General features: G+C 43.8%; 1 protein-coding gene across 1 annotated transcript in view; it reads left to right on the top strand.

Moving 5' to 3' along the window:
• ERAP1 (endoplasmic reticulum aminopeptidase 1) overlaps positions 1 to 16,293 on the top strand; it is a 36,865-nt gene that overhangs the window by 5,098 nt on the left and 15,474 nt on the right. The window contains exons 2-6 of the mRNA XM_066603017.1: positions 6,036 to 6,580; positions 7,490 to 7,628; positions 8,988 to 9,122; positions 14,391 to 14,511; positions 14,596 to 14,750. Of these exons, the coding sequence (XP_066459114.1) occupies positions 6,099 to 6,580; positions 7,490 to 7,628; positions 8,988 to 9,122; positions 14,391 to 14,511; positions 14,596 to 14,750 (1,032 nt within the window). The 5' untranslated portion in view covers positions 6,036 to 6,098. The remainder of the gene's footprint in view (positions 1 to 6,035; positions 6,581 to 7,489; positions 7,629 to 8,987; positions 9,123 to 14,390; positions 14,512 to 14,595; positions 14,751 to 16,293) is intronic.

Genomic DNA, 16,293 nt, shown 5'->3' with positions numbered 1-16,293 from the left:
TATGCGGCTACTTGAGCATTGGACGAGTTATACTAGAAGGTAACCATACCCCCATATTCTTCCGACTAAGGATTCCAGTTGCCACCCTCCTCTCTCACTAGCCCTAACCAGAGTAATGTCCTTGGCACAACTAAGACTGGTCTCCCGGATCTGAGGCTTTCTTACAGTATGAAGCACGGATCCATGTAAGTCTTTCGGCTAGTTTCACAGCTGTGGCAGTAGTCAGAAGCACCTGGTAGGGGCCATCAAATCGGGGCTCAGGAGGGTGCTTCCTGAGGAACTTCTTGACGCACACCCAATCCCCAGGCTGCAAGATATGTGTCCCAGTGTCTGCCTCTGAGTCTGGAAGAGAACACCTGTGCATAGGCTTTGGTTAGTTCTTTAACAACGAAAATCACATACTCAGTCAACACATCAGATTGTAATTGTAACCACTGAGGATAGTAACGACCTAGCCTTGGGGCTAGCCCAAACAATCTCATAGGGAGATAATGTATAATCCCCCCTGGGTTCATATCTAACACTGTATAAGGCTATTGGATGACAGTCTTTCCAAAGTGGCGTCATTTTTAAGTATCTTACTTTTTTAGCGTGCCACTACGTCTCTCCACCTTTCCACTACACTAAAGGTGGTACAGTATGTAAAAGGCCTGGGATACACCCAGAGCAGACATGACATGTTACATTCACCTGCGAAGTTTATACCTCTGTCTGACTCTGAATCACCTCTGGTACCCCATATTCACAGTTTACCTCGTTCATGAGCTTCTTTGCGGTTACCTACTTGTTTACCTTGGTAACAGGGTCGGCCTCCAACCTGCAAAGACATCAACAAGCACGTATTCATACTTCCCAACAAGTGGGAGCTGAACGTAGTCAATTTGCAATCCCTGAAATGGGTAGAGTGGTCCCGGCAAGTGTGATGTGGCAAATTTACTTCTGCCCTGTCTCACCTATGGCATAGATCATGCTAAACCGGACAAATGATGCAGCAGCTACAGAGAATCTAGAAGTCGCCCAACCTCTTTCAAGCGTCGTCGTCATTACTGCTTTACTAGGTGGGTCTTTCCGTCCATCAGCTGGGCCATCATGGGATACAGGAACTGTGGTGGGCAAGTGCTGTTGACTGGTCACCACACGCTGTCCTGTTTCTGCTGCTCCCATATTAGTCCATTTATTCTTTCCTTCCTTGCTGGCTGGTAACTGTAAAAGTCTTTAGCATATCAAAGTCCAAATTTTTGTCAATGTCCAAAGTTTTTTGCCACTGACTCATGCTGTCAGTACCTTTCTTCTTTCTTCCACGGCTTGAGGGCCGCTGCCTTTGCTGCGCTGTCAGCGAGGGTGTCGTCTCTCGCCTCTCCAGTGTAGGAATCGGTGCGAACTCTCAACTTTGTCAGGTAGAAGTAGGGCCTCCATGCGACTCTGTACCGCTGCACCATACTCAATTGGTTGTCCTGCTAAGGTAAAAAAACTGTCTGGCCTTCCATATTGGGCCGTAATCATGAGCTGTGCCAAATGCATACCAGGAGTCAGTGTAAAGGATTGCCGGTCTTACCTCTCGCCACTCTACACGCCTCAGTGAGGGCTTCCAATTCCGCTTCTTGTACTGTGACATGCGGAGGCAGAGCTTCTGCTTCTAGGACATCTTGTTGTGTGACCACTGCATATCCGATGTGGAGTCATCAGTCCTCACCCTGATACCATCTGCAAAAAGCTCAACATATGCATTATCAACAGAGGTTCTGATAACTGTTTGCATACCTGCAGTTTCTTACTGAATTAGTACTAAATAATCGTTCTGATGTTCTATTTCACATGGCTCGGAATCTTGTAGCACAAAATCATTTATTTATTTTTTTTTCAAACCCAATAGCTGATCTACAACACCTAGATCATCTATGACCCAGATCACCTCTGCCTCCCCCCTTTTGAACAGGAATACTCAATGCAAAAAGAGTCATTGCGTTCAAACTAGTAAACCAAGAGGCACAAAAACAAGCACTTTGTAGGTCAAGGTGACATTGTATGCAGCGAAGTCTGAGCAAAAATCTCCTTACAAAAAAAATTTTTTTTTCCCTTTCAGGTTGCAGTTAGCATTTTTTAACACAAGGGGGCGCCACACAATTCAAATTTTACGTCACCCAGTGTAATAGTATTTCAGGGTATGGCCAGCGTTTAGCTTTTACTCTCCTGTCGGAATATAATTATAGCTTCAGTGTAGACTGACACTAGAATATACAAAAGACTTAAAGAAAAACTAAAGAATACGGATGAATTAACATCCTACTCTGGGCAATTCAATCCCTCTTTCTTCACATAAAAAGTTAAATTACTTCACCAAATTGCGTGAAAAAAGTTTGCTGGGTGACTATAGGGAAATTATTTCATCTGTAGGAGCCTTCCATAACATCATCTGTCTGAGTAGGCATTGGAGAAGCGGGCAGTGGAAAACAGAGCCCCTGGGAACATGAGAGAGCGTCCCCTGTCATGTATTCCTGGTCTCTGCCCCCCATGCATCAACTCCAATCTTCCATGCACTATAAACCAGCTTAGTCATCTACTATGTCCCAAGCTGCATCTTCACAAAGGTTTGTTTCCCTGAACTTATCACACATCCAAAGTGGCCACATCTTGGAGCGTAACAAAGTCTGGTCAAACAAAACCTTACTTCAGACAATCATGATGTTAGCACTGGATACAGTGGCATTGGGGAATATAGGCCTCCCAAATGCAGCAAAATGGCCGCCAGAGGCAGAAAGGGGCGGGGCTACAAATCTCCCAAGTGAGGCAAAATGGCTGCTGAGTAGCAGCACGTCCAGGTGAGGCAAGATGGCCGCTGGAGGAGGAAGGGGCGGGGCCAGGTCCTGTCCCGGATGGGGAGGGACCGGAAGTAACATCACACACCCTGAAAGTGAGCACATGGGGGGGGGGGAGTAACTTCAGGGTGGGGGCAGGCCTCACTACATTTACTGCAGAGTCACACTATGTTGGATTGTAAACATTGCAAGCCAGCCGCCATTACAAGGAGGGGCTGCAGTCAACACAAAGACATTACATTGTTCATTAGCAATACACATACCCCCCTACATGCTTTCCCCTCTTCAATCTCTTGACTACGTTATACCTTCTCCTAGCAATCTAAAAACACCTTTCTTTCTGCTAGGCTTCCTGCTCATCTTCTGAAACTTTCTACAGCCTATCTTATCTGTCCATGACCTGACATTTCTTTCTGCAACTTTTCCTGATCCTTTCCCATCAGCAACCAAATCACAAGCTCTATGACCTTTGTCCTTGTTCACTTTGCTCAACTCTATGCTACCTGCTTATTCTATTCTATTCAAAGTTTCTATTCATTCTATTCGAAGACACAGTAGTGTTTCTCTTGTAAAATCTGCTTTCTTCAAATCCTTCCCATATAACCTCTTTCCCACTCAGATTACAATACGCATTAATTCTATAAAACACAGGGAAAGACAAAGTAAACAGAAAGGGTTAATTGAGAAGTGCTCTTAGTGGCTTAACTTCAGTCCACTCTCTTACCAGCACCCCTCCCCCAATAATCAACACTGCACATTCTTTCTATAATAGCAGACAGACGGGATTACTGGAGAATACCCACAACGGCTCAAGGTATATATATATATCCACCTTTATATCAACCCAAGGTATATATCTCATCTACCTTTTTTAACAACCCACCGTCTAGTAATCCCCAAGAGCACTCCTTGTACACGATCTAGACAGGACATTTAGCTATACACAGAGACTGACGATTATTTTCAATGACCAAAACTTCAACAATATTCTGGAGAAATCAGCCGTCACACCACGGCTATATTCACCCGTAAATACCTTTCCACATATGAGAACATAACACGCTCAATCATATGGTAAGTATACGTATCATAAATCTTCCTAACCTCACACTAGTTTTACCTAGGAGCACGTGTCACTGGCGTGTTCCCTCAGACTTAAACAGCCGAGTCCGCCCTCCCGACACATTAACCCTCACAGAATTTATCTCTTGGTCTTGCATAAACAATTTTTAACCGTCTCAGACATAACAGCCACAGCATACAAAATACCCCTTAAGCAGGTTAAAACGGTGGTCTTTTCCGAGTAAGAAAGAACTATATTACCTGCCTTTCATTGATTTATCACTCTGGACCAGGAACAGGCAGAAAAGCAGTCAGAACCCAGATCACATCGGTAGATTTACATAAAGCAATCTTACCGTGTTCTGTAGATTTTCGGGCCCCTGAGTTCTGCGTGCCATCCACCGATCTCTGTATTTTTCCAGAATGAAAGAAATCAAAATCTCTTAACTCGGTCCACCCAGGAGACGCCACTGAACTGGATTATAATTTTCTCCAGCAGGCTTTTGGGGTATTTTGTCGCTTCCAAATTGAGTATTGTGTAGAAGCAGTATGCGCACACTGACCAAGTCAAACACGAGGTATCAGTCTCATGCTCAAAATGGCTCTCTGCCCAGAAACAGCCAGACAGGGCCTTTTATTGTACAGACACACAATGGGCGTGCAACAGGTTACATCAGTAACATATAGGATTCTCATTTGTCGGATCATATATAATCCCCCCTCCTTCCTGCCCACCTTCTCTCAAGTCCAATGTATAAGCAAGTCTTTGTCTTTAACATGTGTCCAAATCTGAAAGTGAAAGTAGATATCCCTTTGTTCAAGAAGATTCTGTGTGTGGAGGATGGGAGGACTGGGAAAACACTCAAGCAATAACATAACACTGTGATTTAACTCTTAGAAGCTGGTTGTGCAACTTGTGTAACTTCTATGTACTTAACTAACATTAGATCAGACATCCATTGTCTAGCAAATACTATGATTAGATTGTGTGTGTGTCCTTTAAACTCTTGAGCTAAAAGTCATTACAACAACAAAATACATTTGGGTTATATTAATCGATAGACATTTTATAAATAATCATCATGTCTATCACACTATGAGCAGTGGAGCTCCTCCCGGAAAATTTCCGAGCGTGCCACTCAAGGGGTTAAGCAATCAATAATGAAAACATATACAACTTTTTAATGCATTTTTATTGTGTCTTGTTTTTGAAGATTGTGTCTTGCAGTCATTAAATGTGTACATTCTTTGTTTATGTCCAAAGGTTGAAAATATGCATAGGCCTAATATCTCTCATAGGCCGCCTGCAGATGGGCGAGTCGGATCCGGCGGTGAGAATTCTCGCCGCAGGACCCGACCCGAGCGCCTGCAGGGACCAGCGCGTACTCACCCGCGCCCTCCGGCTCCGGCTGTTTGATGTGCCGGCTTGCCGGGCAGGCGGCGCATGCGCTGCCGGCGGCGGGTGAGTGACATTTCTGTGCGGGGCTCTCATCGCACAGAAATAGAGCATGCAGCGATTTATTGCGCGGCCAAATCGTGTCCGTCTGCATAGGATTGCGTTTGTTAACGCAATCCTATGCAGGCTTTCAGCGGCGGAAATCCCGCAGCGGAATTTCCGCTCGTTTGCAGGGGGCCATAGTTAAGGATTTCCTACATTGTTTCCAGTCTACATATACAGAGCTTGTATTTCAGTGCATAGAGTCAGAGCGATGTGGCCTTCAAGATGCCTTCTTCCATCAATATTTCTCTGTGCCTCTGTAGGAAATCTGAGGCAAATGGAAGTACAATACAGGCCCCATGTACATGTATGAAGACCTTACTATGGAGCTGTAGCATGGCCGTGTGCATGATGTTGCCAGTGAACCATCGCCATAGTGGCCCATGATCATTATTAACTGCCTACCCAGATCACTCTTAGATTACTCCTGGGGCATCTTTTTTCCTTCCATTGCAATATGAGTCCAGGAAATCTTTGCAGAATTTTTTTTGGAACTATGCAGTTCTGACCATCAATATAAAAAATGATGGGATTGTCTGTGGAAGGATTATGGGTTTTTCCTTTTGGTGCTTTAGTGTACAAATGACATTGCTTAAAAGTGACAAATAAGACTAATGTTTTGGTCAATGTTAACATTTTTTGTGCCATTGTTCTTTTAGGTTCTAACATAACAACTTCATCAATTTGTTGCTGAAAAAACATTTCTAGAGGTGAAGGCAACAATGACTCTTCTTTTCCACCCGGGAGTTTTATGCCTCTTCTGGACATTTTACTCTCTGGCTACGACCGCTGAGAACTCGGCCAACGCTCAGGACGCCTTTCCCTGGAAAGATCTTAGGTTGCAAAAATATATCATCCCTTTGCACTATGACCTCTCTCTACATCCAAACTTGACCACGCTCACATTTACTGGACTTGCGAAGATCACAATTGCTGTAACACAGCAGACTAGTTTTGTCATTCTGCATAGCAAACATCTCAGCATAACCAAGACGAGTTTGGAAAGGAAAAAGGGGAACAGGTTAATACAACAAGACTTACACGTTCTGGAACGTCCTTCAAGTGAGCAAATTGCACTTCAAGCTGCTGATCCTCTAAGCCCAGGAGAAAACTATACATTGCATATTGCGTACAAGGCCAACCTTTCTGACAGTTTCCATGGGTTTTATAAAGGCTCTTATAGAACCCCAGATGGGGAGATCAGGTAAACCTGCTTTCCGATACAGTATGCTGATTTCTGATGGCTAAGAAGATTCAATTAAAAAAAAAAAAAAATTTGTTATTTGTATAGCACCAACTTATTCTGCAGCGCTTTCAGGTAATTTTTTTATTTTTTACCCCCCACCAAGCTGGGTGCGCATTTTACTGACCTCGGAACAATGGAAGGCTGAGTCAACCTTGAGCCGGCCACCTGAACCTGGCGGGGATTGAACTTGCAACCTTCAGGTCGCCTGCAAACGGTCAGATTTGCATTGCAGAATCCGTGGTCGGCGTCCGCATTGCAGATCTGCAGCAAATACCGTTCGTTACATGCTATGGAAAAGCGCTTCTTCCTGCACACTCGCGGAATTGAATTGTGATTTCCGCGAGTAGAGGAAGAAATTGCAGCATGTTCCACTGAAGGCAATGGAAGCCGTCCAACTCGCGGCCCTTCCACAATTGACATTGCAGAAAGGTTGTGGATTCCGTATCATCACCTAGCGACGGAGCAGGAAAAATTAACCTTTTAAAAACTCTTTTTTTCACGCCTGAAAAATGTATGTAAATATGATGCAAATCATTTTTTTTTTTTTTTGCAAAAACACATTGCAGACTCAGGAAATTGTAGGGAAATTTCTATATTGTGGTAAGATTGCATTGTGTAACAAACTATGTCTTTGGGTATTTCTAGTGTGCAGATACTGCACTATAACTACCACATTGGGGGACACCATATTGTTCAATCACTGTCATTGTCATTCACTTCTCTCAGTTGTTGGGTCTCGTCCATGTCCTTACTGCAGAACCCTTAAATTGAGCAGTATTAGGCTTGAAGCCACCCAAAGGTGCTCTGAGTAGGGTCTTTACGATACTGTTGGTTTACAGTAACTGCATTGTTAATTCCTGTCTCCAGGGTGCTGGCTTCAACCCAGTTTGAGCCTACTGCAGCACGTATGGCCTTCCCATGTTTTGATGAACCTGCTTTCAAAGCCACTTTCTCCATTAAAATCCGAAGGGAAGAGAAACACAATGCTGTGTCCAATATGCCCATAGTAAGTATTTACTTAGGAATGCTATGTCAACAATTTATAAAGACTGAAGAGTAAAGGTGACATAAAGGGGGTATTCCCAACATGGACATATATGGCATATCTACATGTAAATGTCTGATAGATGCAGAATGCTCAGCTGCTTCCGTAAATCTGATAGAAGTGAACGGAGAGAGTCAAACACATGCGAGGTCACCTGCCCATTCATTCTCTACCTGGATGTAGTGGGTGGCATTTGCCTCACCTGTTGGGTTGGCAGTGTTCTCCACATCTCTGCACCTGCCACACATGTATGGTATGTCCTGAGGATGTCCATAAATTTTCGTCTTGGAAATACCACTTTAAATAATGGAGAAGTTAAGGAGAAAACAAGAGATGTTCTCCCTTTTACCTCTTATCTTGGCCCCCATACAGCTGCACCAACATACTAACTGCACTCGAGCCTTTGGCTACTTCTAGCCTCACCACTACTACTTCCTAACAGTCCTGCAGATTGTGAGATGGGGCACCAGTGACTGTCTTGTGCATTGTGCTTCTTCAGATCTTTTTAGCTACTTTTACACTAAAAGACTTTTGCCGAGATGCAGAATGGCTTTGAGGACAAGTCCCGCTGTCGGCACACCCGGCATGCAACTGATTGTGCTGGGGCAACCTGTGGCCAGCCTGACATTTCGCCTGAAGCAGATGTAGTATTTACAGGGCAGTTTTTCACATGACTGGCTTGTAATAACGGAGTGGCAGGAGGTCTGCCAAGATGGGAGCAGCTCTATGATTTGGGACATAGAGGAGGGTTCACATGACGTACATATGCCTTAATAGGGCATATGAACAGTGGAGGTAAAGCCTATTTAAATGTTTTTTGTGTGCGTGCAGTATGCTTATAGGCCGATTATCAAGGGCGGACACACAATATGTGCAGCTGAACAGGGACCCAGGAGGTAAGGGGGCCACTGCCACTTTAAAAGCAGCTAAAAGGTTCTTAGTAGGGGCATAACTATAGGGGGTGCAGGGGATGCGGTTGCACCAGGGCCCAGGAGCTTTGGGGGGCCCACAAGGCCTCTTTTCTCCATATAGGGAGCCCAGTACTATGAATAAAGCATTATAGTTGGGGGCCCCGTTACATGTTTTGCATTGGGGCCAGAAGCTTCAACTTACGCCTCTGGTTCTTAGTATTAGATTGCATGGACCTAATGAAGTTGAGAGCTCACAATCGCTGGAGATTGTTAAAGAGGCATAATGGAGGTGCTGTATACTGTTGGCTTTCTCTGTCTGCATCTGTTCTGTGAGTTTTTCACTGAAAAACACACTGAAAAAATGTATCCACCCCATGTTCACTTCACTATGTGGCCATTCCTTTTCCAGGTGAAGACTATAAGTGTGGATGATGGGCTCTTAGAAGACCACTTCGGTGTCACCGTGAAGATGAGCACCTACCTTGTGGCTTTTATAGTCTCAGACTTCAAATCCATCAGTCAGGTCACAAATCATGGAGTTAAGGTAAAGATTCACATATACATATTATAGTTCAAATACATTTTATTGTGACAAATCTTGCAGCGTTTTGATTGCAACTTTAGGTTACTTCACAGATTTTTTTTTTTTAAATAAGGAAATAAGAAAAGCAATTGCATATATCAACTTTAAAGTCCATTGTGCTTAAAGGGGTTGTCCCGCGCCGAAACGGGTTTTTTTTTTTTTTCAACCCCCCCCCCCCCGTTCGGCGCGAGACAACCCCGATGCAGGGACGTACAGAAAGCTCACCGGAGCGCTTACCTTAATCCCCGCGCTCCGGTGACTTCTATACTTACCTGTGAAGATGGCCGCCGGGATCCTCTGCATCCGTGGACCGCAGCTCTTCTGTGCGGTCCACTGCCGATTCCAGCCTCCTGATTGGCTGGAATCGGCACGTGACGGGGCGGAGCTACACGGAGCCCCATAGAGAACAGGAGAAGACCTGGACTGCGCAAGCGCGGCTAATTTGGCCATCGGAGGGCGAAAATTAGTCGGCTCCATAGAGACGAGGACGCCAGCAACGGAGCAGGTAAGTATAAAACTTTTTATAACTTCTGTATGGCTCATAATTAATGCACAATGTACATTACAAAGTGCATTAATATGGCCATACAGAAGTGTATAACCCCACTTGCTGCCGCGGGACAACCCCTTTAAGGAGGGCTAGCTAGATCAAAAGGGGAGATTTTAGCGAGAAGATGGGGTCTCGCTGTGAGAATTATTCTGGTGACAAAGAGATTGTATCTATATGGTGGTGCACCCTTTCGCTGCCTCTCCCCTCAATTTTGGTTTGGGATATGAGACTGGGTCACCCGTCTCTATGTAAGTTGAAATTCTAGTATGGACTTCTCCTTTGCTGCCAACATACATTTTACTTATCCTAAAACACAGACATGGGTGGTGGGTAAAAGGGGGTGGGGGGTAGACCGGGGGGAGGAGGAGGAGGAATAGGGGAGAGGGTTAGTGTTGATTGGAAATGAGCGGTGCTGATTGTGGTAGGCGCCCTCCAGGCTCCAGTCCAGTAGATAGTCTAGTCAATTGAGCCTTGATCAATCCATTTTTTGAGGTTGTCCGATCCCCTGAATGCAACCCATGGCTGCCATATCTTGTAGTAAGTCTCCCACAGTTTTGGGTCGTCTGCTCCCAGTTCGTCAAATCTCATGAGGGTGTGTAGTTCCTCCACCCACATACCCCTAGTTGGGGCGTTTACTGAGCGCCAAAGTCTTGGGATGAGTCTTCTCACCGCTATTATAAAGTGTTTTAACAGGCTCGATTTGGCCACTCTCATGGCCCCTGGAAACAGTGAGAGCAGGGCAAGTTTGGAAGTCATTGTTAATCTGTGTGGCTAACATGGTTGTACAGGATTGTCACTTCTTTCCAAAGATTAGCTACTGGTTGGCAATCCCACCATATATGAACCATGGTGCCTCTGCTCCCACTGCATCTTCAGCACTCCGGGGAGGACAGGGGGAAAGCCTTTTGTAGTTGATCGGGGGTCCTGTACCATCTCGATATTATCTTATAGTTAAGGTCTTGGATTCTACCTGCTGTGGAGACCTTATGGGTAAAGGCCCAAATTTTGCCCCAGTCCTCCTCGGTGAGGTTTTCGCCCAGTTCCCTTTCCTAGGCCTCTTTGTAATTCGGGGGCTCATCCCCCGTCTCCCAACCCAGCAGCATCTTGTATATTCTAGATATCGTATGCCTCTCACTTAGAGTCGTTAGACAAAGCTGTTCGAACTGCGTAAGGGGCGCCATCAGGTTCACTTTCAGTGTCAGCGAGCTCACAAATCCCCTTAGCTGCAGGTATTGAAGCCAGTAGCCTGGCTGTGGTGGGGTCTGGTCTAAGATCTCAGTCATGAGTTTAAGTCCCGTCGATGTCACCACATCTCTTAACCTGGGGGTTGGCGTGGCTGGGAGGGACAGCAGTCCCTTCCGGCTTTTGGCAATTTCAAATAGGGGGTTTGCTGTGAGTGGTGTTAGCAAGCCTGGGACTGTGACCAAACCGTATTGAGGTGCAAAGCTTGCCCATGTGTTGAATAGTTGGAGACTGAATGGGGAAATGTTGGGGATGGACTTAACCTATCTGGGCGGGATCCAAGGGGCTCCGTAAAGGCCATCGATCTCTCCTGAATGCTCCATTTCCACCCACAGCTTCGAGCTTCTATTTTTCATGATGTCAAGGGCACAGTTTGCAATGTTAGCCTTGTGGTACAGGGAGAAATCTGGCAAGCCCAAGCCGCCTTTTTCTTTTTCCCTCGTCAGCAAGGAATAACGTAGACGTGATTTGTGCCCCTTCCAAACGAAGTTTGTGATCAAGGATCTGTTTTTTTTTTTAAAGAATGCTCTCGGGAGCCCGATCGGGGTGGCCTGGCAGATGTATAGAAATCTGGGCAGCACGTCCATTTTTATTACGTTCATTCGACCGTTCCAGGAGATGTAGAGGGGATTCCATTTGTCCAGGTCCTTTTCCAGGTTCTCGACAAAGGGAGTAAAATTTAGTTTGTAGAGTGAGGAGAAGTCTGCTGAGATGTTTACCCCCAAGTATTTTAAGTGTGAGCTAACCCACCGGAAGGGGAGCACCGACCCCAGGCGGGAGACCTCGGCCTGCGGGAGCGAGATGTTCAGGGCCTCTGACTTCTGTGCATTAATCTTATAATTATTGACTCTCCCAAATTTTTCGAATTCTTTTAAGAGCACGGGCATTCCAACTCGTGGGTTGGATAAGTATAATAGCAGGTCGTCGGCAAATAATGCCATTTTGTGTTGGAAGGAGTTGATCATGAAGCCTTTTATTGAGTCATTACTACAGATTGCACACATATACATATTAGATACTTATAACGACACTGACCTAACCACCTATTTCTTATTCTCTCCTCCCTACACATTTTTACATGGCAAAAATATTCACATAAAGGGCATCAAAGGGAAACTAGGTTGTCTTTTCAGTAAAACTGCAAAATTCACTAGGCTTTCACTAAAAGACACAAAACTTGCAAATAACTTATGATAATTTGGTTTTTTTTTGTTGAAGGATGGGCTCTGAAACCTAAAACTTAGCACAGCAGGCATGAAATAGATCCAGTGGCTCAGGGTACGACTCTTCTGTCTGTTGGTGTGAGATTGCTACATTGCAGAACACCCATGCGGCACATTTTGTTAGTTTCTCAAGATTTCTCTCTATACGTGTTTATGAGAGTCGGGGATATTACTGTATCTAATGTCTATGGCCAGCTTACACTGCTGTATACTAGACTATATTATGTCAATCAGAAGCCCTTAGGACTCTCTCACACAAGTGCATCATCATTGCGTGTTGTGTGTGATTTTCCCACTCATGAGACTCGATGCCAATAACCTATTGATTTGCATTGGGCCACTCACACCTGTGTTTTTTTTGTGCACGTAAAAATCACAGCATGTTCTATTTTGGCGCGTATTACACGAACATTCGCGTCAAAATAGTGCATGGGGATTGGCAGCATGCAGCAACTGCACATGTGATTGCATATCTACTGCTGCTTGCATGCCTGGCTACATGCATTAGTAACAATACGACATCCACATTGACAATATTTCAGTCGTACTATATATTAACCCCTAAACATCACTACTTTGGATGCTATAAGACCAGTGTGCAAATTTATACATTAAAATACGTGCAGATGTTTTCAATTTTATGACTTCTTAACATTTAATATGTCTCACGTATGTTTTAACAGATATACACATATAGTTGAATGTGGCTCATGACCACCACTCATAGTTCACAAGGTACAAACAGTTGGAGACTCCTGGTGTGGATAATTATCGTAAACCCACACATTGTAACATGTTTTCCTTGTACCTGATACATTATCACACCCTTTGGATACTGGGACCATCTACAGTAGGACAAGTTATTTAAATAGTAACCCCATGCAAAAGGGTAGTACACACTGTGAGCATCCTAAGGCAGCGGGTGGTGTATAGAGCTTGCCCAGGAGCCAAGCTTGCTTCATACAGGGCGGATGTCGGTTGCTTGTGGCACGTCTTAATAGAATGCCTGCAGAGATAAAATTTACTGTATAAGTATGGGGACTAAGAAAAAAAAGTTGAAGTTTTTTAATTATTATAAAAAATACAAATATAAGTTTTAAAAAAAAAAACCTTTTCCATTTTTGACATCAAATCAAAACATAAACATTTGGTATTGCTGTGTACGTAAATGTCCAGTCTATTAAAGTAAATTATTATTTATACTGCATGATGAATGCCAGCAGAAAATAAAATAAACAACGCAAGAATTGCACTTTTTTGGGTCACCCTCATCTCCAAGAAAAAAGCTTCAAAAGTTAGCAAAAAGCTGTATACAACCCAAAATGGTACTGCCTGAAAACTACAGGTCATCCTGTAAAAAGCAATCTTTCACACAACCCCAAAAATGCAAAAATCAAACCGTTACTGTGGTCAGAAGATGGCGCTAGAAGACAATTAAAAAAAAAAAAGATTTTATTTTTTTAAAGTAGCACGAGAAAAAGAGAAACTATATAAATTTGGTATCACTGTAATTGTACTAATCCACAGAATAAAGTTAATTTAACATGTTATTTCTGCTGCATGATGTTTACCCTATAAATAGGACCCCTTAACCCTCCCCACCTCTCTATCCAAATAGGACCCCTTAACCCTCCCCACCTCTCTACCCAAAAAAAGAGCAAAATAGGTTTTGTACTTCTATTTCATCCCACTTAGAAAATTTGAAATGTTCTTTGAGTGCATTAAATGATACCATTGAAAAACACAACTGCCTGATGGCTATGTTGATGGGAAAATAAAGAAGTTAGGATTTTTTAAAAATGAGGAGGAAAAAGCGAAAATGGAAAAAATGGCTCGAGACTGAAAAGTTTATACAGAGGCTTGAATAACACTCACTCTAGAGGGATTGGTGAAATAGCTTGTAATGTAATAATGTAAGCTGTTGCGATAACACAGATACTAGAAGTGTTCACATTCAACCATTTTTGTTTCTTCTGATATGCTGGTTCAGGACTAACAAAGTATTTTTGAGCACTGAACTTGAGGCTCTCTGCTTGGCACCTGCCTCTTCTATGTACCCACGGGCCAGCTGGCTGATCTCACTGTAATCAGTATAAGATGTGCAGCCAATGTAAAACATTGGTGAAACGTCTATGTATCTTTTGCATGGACTGACTGTTCCTTTCTATTTTCATATGAAAATGTGCTTAGTAACATGATCTGGTTTCTTTCTAGATATCTGTCTATACTGTTCCACATAAGCTAGATCAAGCTGTGTATGCCTTAGATGCAGCAGTAAAACTTTTGGACTTTTATGAAGAATATTTCCATATCCCGTACCCGTTGCCAAAGCAAGGTATTGTATAATTGACTGACGGATCTATTTCAGGATGTGTTTCTGTTTTCATGACTTTCTAATGACTTAACCCAAATTATTTAGATCTTGCAGCAATACCAGACTTCCAGTCGGGTGCAATGGAAAACTGGGGTTTAACGACATATAGGGAATCTGCATTACTCTATGATTCGAAGACATCGACAGCCAGCAATAAACTCTGGATTACAATGGTTATTGCTCATGAGTTGGCGCACCAGGTCAGTAGAGAATAATCTGAATTAATGTATCCAATTCCCATTCTCCTGACATATGCACCACTGTAGAACTACAGCTAAAAGTAATTGTTTCATCCCAAGACCACACATTTAGCATTTATCACTAAGGGTGGTACATATGATAAGTGTGTGATATACAACAAGGCATCCATCTTTTGGTTTATACTTAGCATATTTATAATTGGGATACCAAGTTAAAAGGAAAAAATAGAGACCAATTAGAGCTGATCCAGGCATATTTGTCACGCAGAGACGACCCAGTGATCACATAATTGTAAAACTTTTGAACTACTTTGCAAAATCTGTTATGAGCCCCTCCCCCCGCTTCCCCCTTCCTCCAGGTATCACACTTAAAGGAGATGTCCCGCGCCGAAACGGGTTTTTTTTTTTTTTAAACCCCCCCCCCGTTCGGCGCGAGACAACCCCGATGCAGGGGTTAAAAAACCCACCTGCACAGCGCTTACCTGAATCCCGGCGGTCCGGCGTCTTCATACTCACCTGCTGAAGATGGCCGCCGGGATCCTCTGTCTTCATGGACCGCAGGGCTTCTGTGCGGTCCATTGCCGATTCCAGCCTCCTGATTGGCTGGAATCGGCACGTGACGGGGCGGAGCTACACGGAGCTACACGGAGCCCCATAGAGAAGAGGAGAAGACCCGGACTGCGCAAGCGCGGCTAATTTGGCCATCGGAGGGCGAAAATTAGTCGGCACCATGGAGACGAGGACGCCAGCAACGGAGCAGGTAAGTATAAAACTTTTTATAACTTCTGTATGGCTCATAATTAATGCACAATGTACATTACAAAGTGCATTATTATGGCCATGCAGAAGTGTATAGACCCACTTGCTGCCTCGGGACAACCCCTTTAATTTTTGGTATTGATCTTCTCATTTAAGGCATAGGGACTTTTTGGACCCACTTAAGCTTCAGGTCTGAATACCCTGAATGGTATATGCAATGGAAGCAATGACCCTGTCATGACATGCATTCATAAATACATGTATACATATTCAGAAGCTTACCAAGTTGTAGGGAACAGACCAAAGGAAGTGTGACTGCATGAGTAGTCTGTAACTATGGAGAGACACAGGTCTGTATAGAACAAAATACACTTCACAAAAAGTAAATTTAAAGGTGTGATATATACTGTATAAAGAACTGTAGGTAAACTCACCTGGCTTGTCAGGGAAGCCCAAAGAAAGGGCACACCAACGCACCTAATGTCCAAAAAAGGCATCAGAGCAGTCCAATTATAAAGGCAGGTTTCTTCTCCCCCAGTATAGATGAACAGGATATATGCAGCTCATTTCGGAGATCTATTGGATAACTGCCTCCTTTTTTAAGCAAAGAGTAAAACTTATTCTGTAAAACTCCAAAACACGTTGCATATGTCCTGTTCATCTATAATAAACCCCTTTGACTGTATGAATTACTGCTGGTGGATGCCTTCCTAGTGTATTGCAGGCAGGTTTTTGACCTTAGATTATTGTTAAGTGCACCTGGAAGGGGGTGAGCAGCATTTTA

Source organism: Eleutherodactylus coqui, chromosome 5, assembly GCF_035609145.1.
Source record: "Eleutherodactylus coqui strain aEleCoq1 chromosome 5, aEleCoq1.hap1, whole genome shotgun sequence".
NCBI lineage: Eukaryota > Metazoa > Chordata > Amphibia > Anura > Eleutherodactylidae > Eleutherodactylus > Eleutherodactylus coqui.
This window is presented reverse-complemented; position numbering and strand designations above follow the sequence as displayed.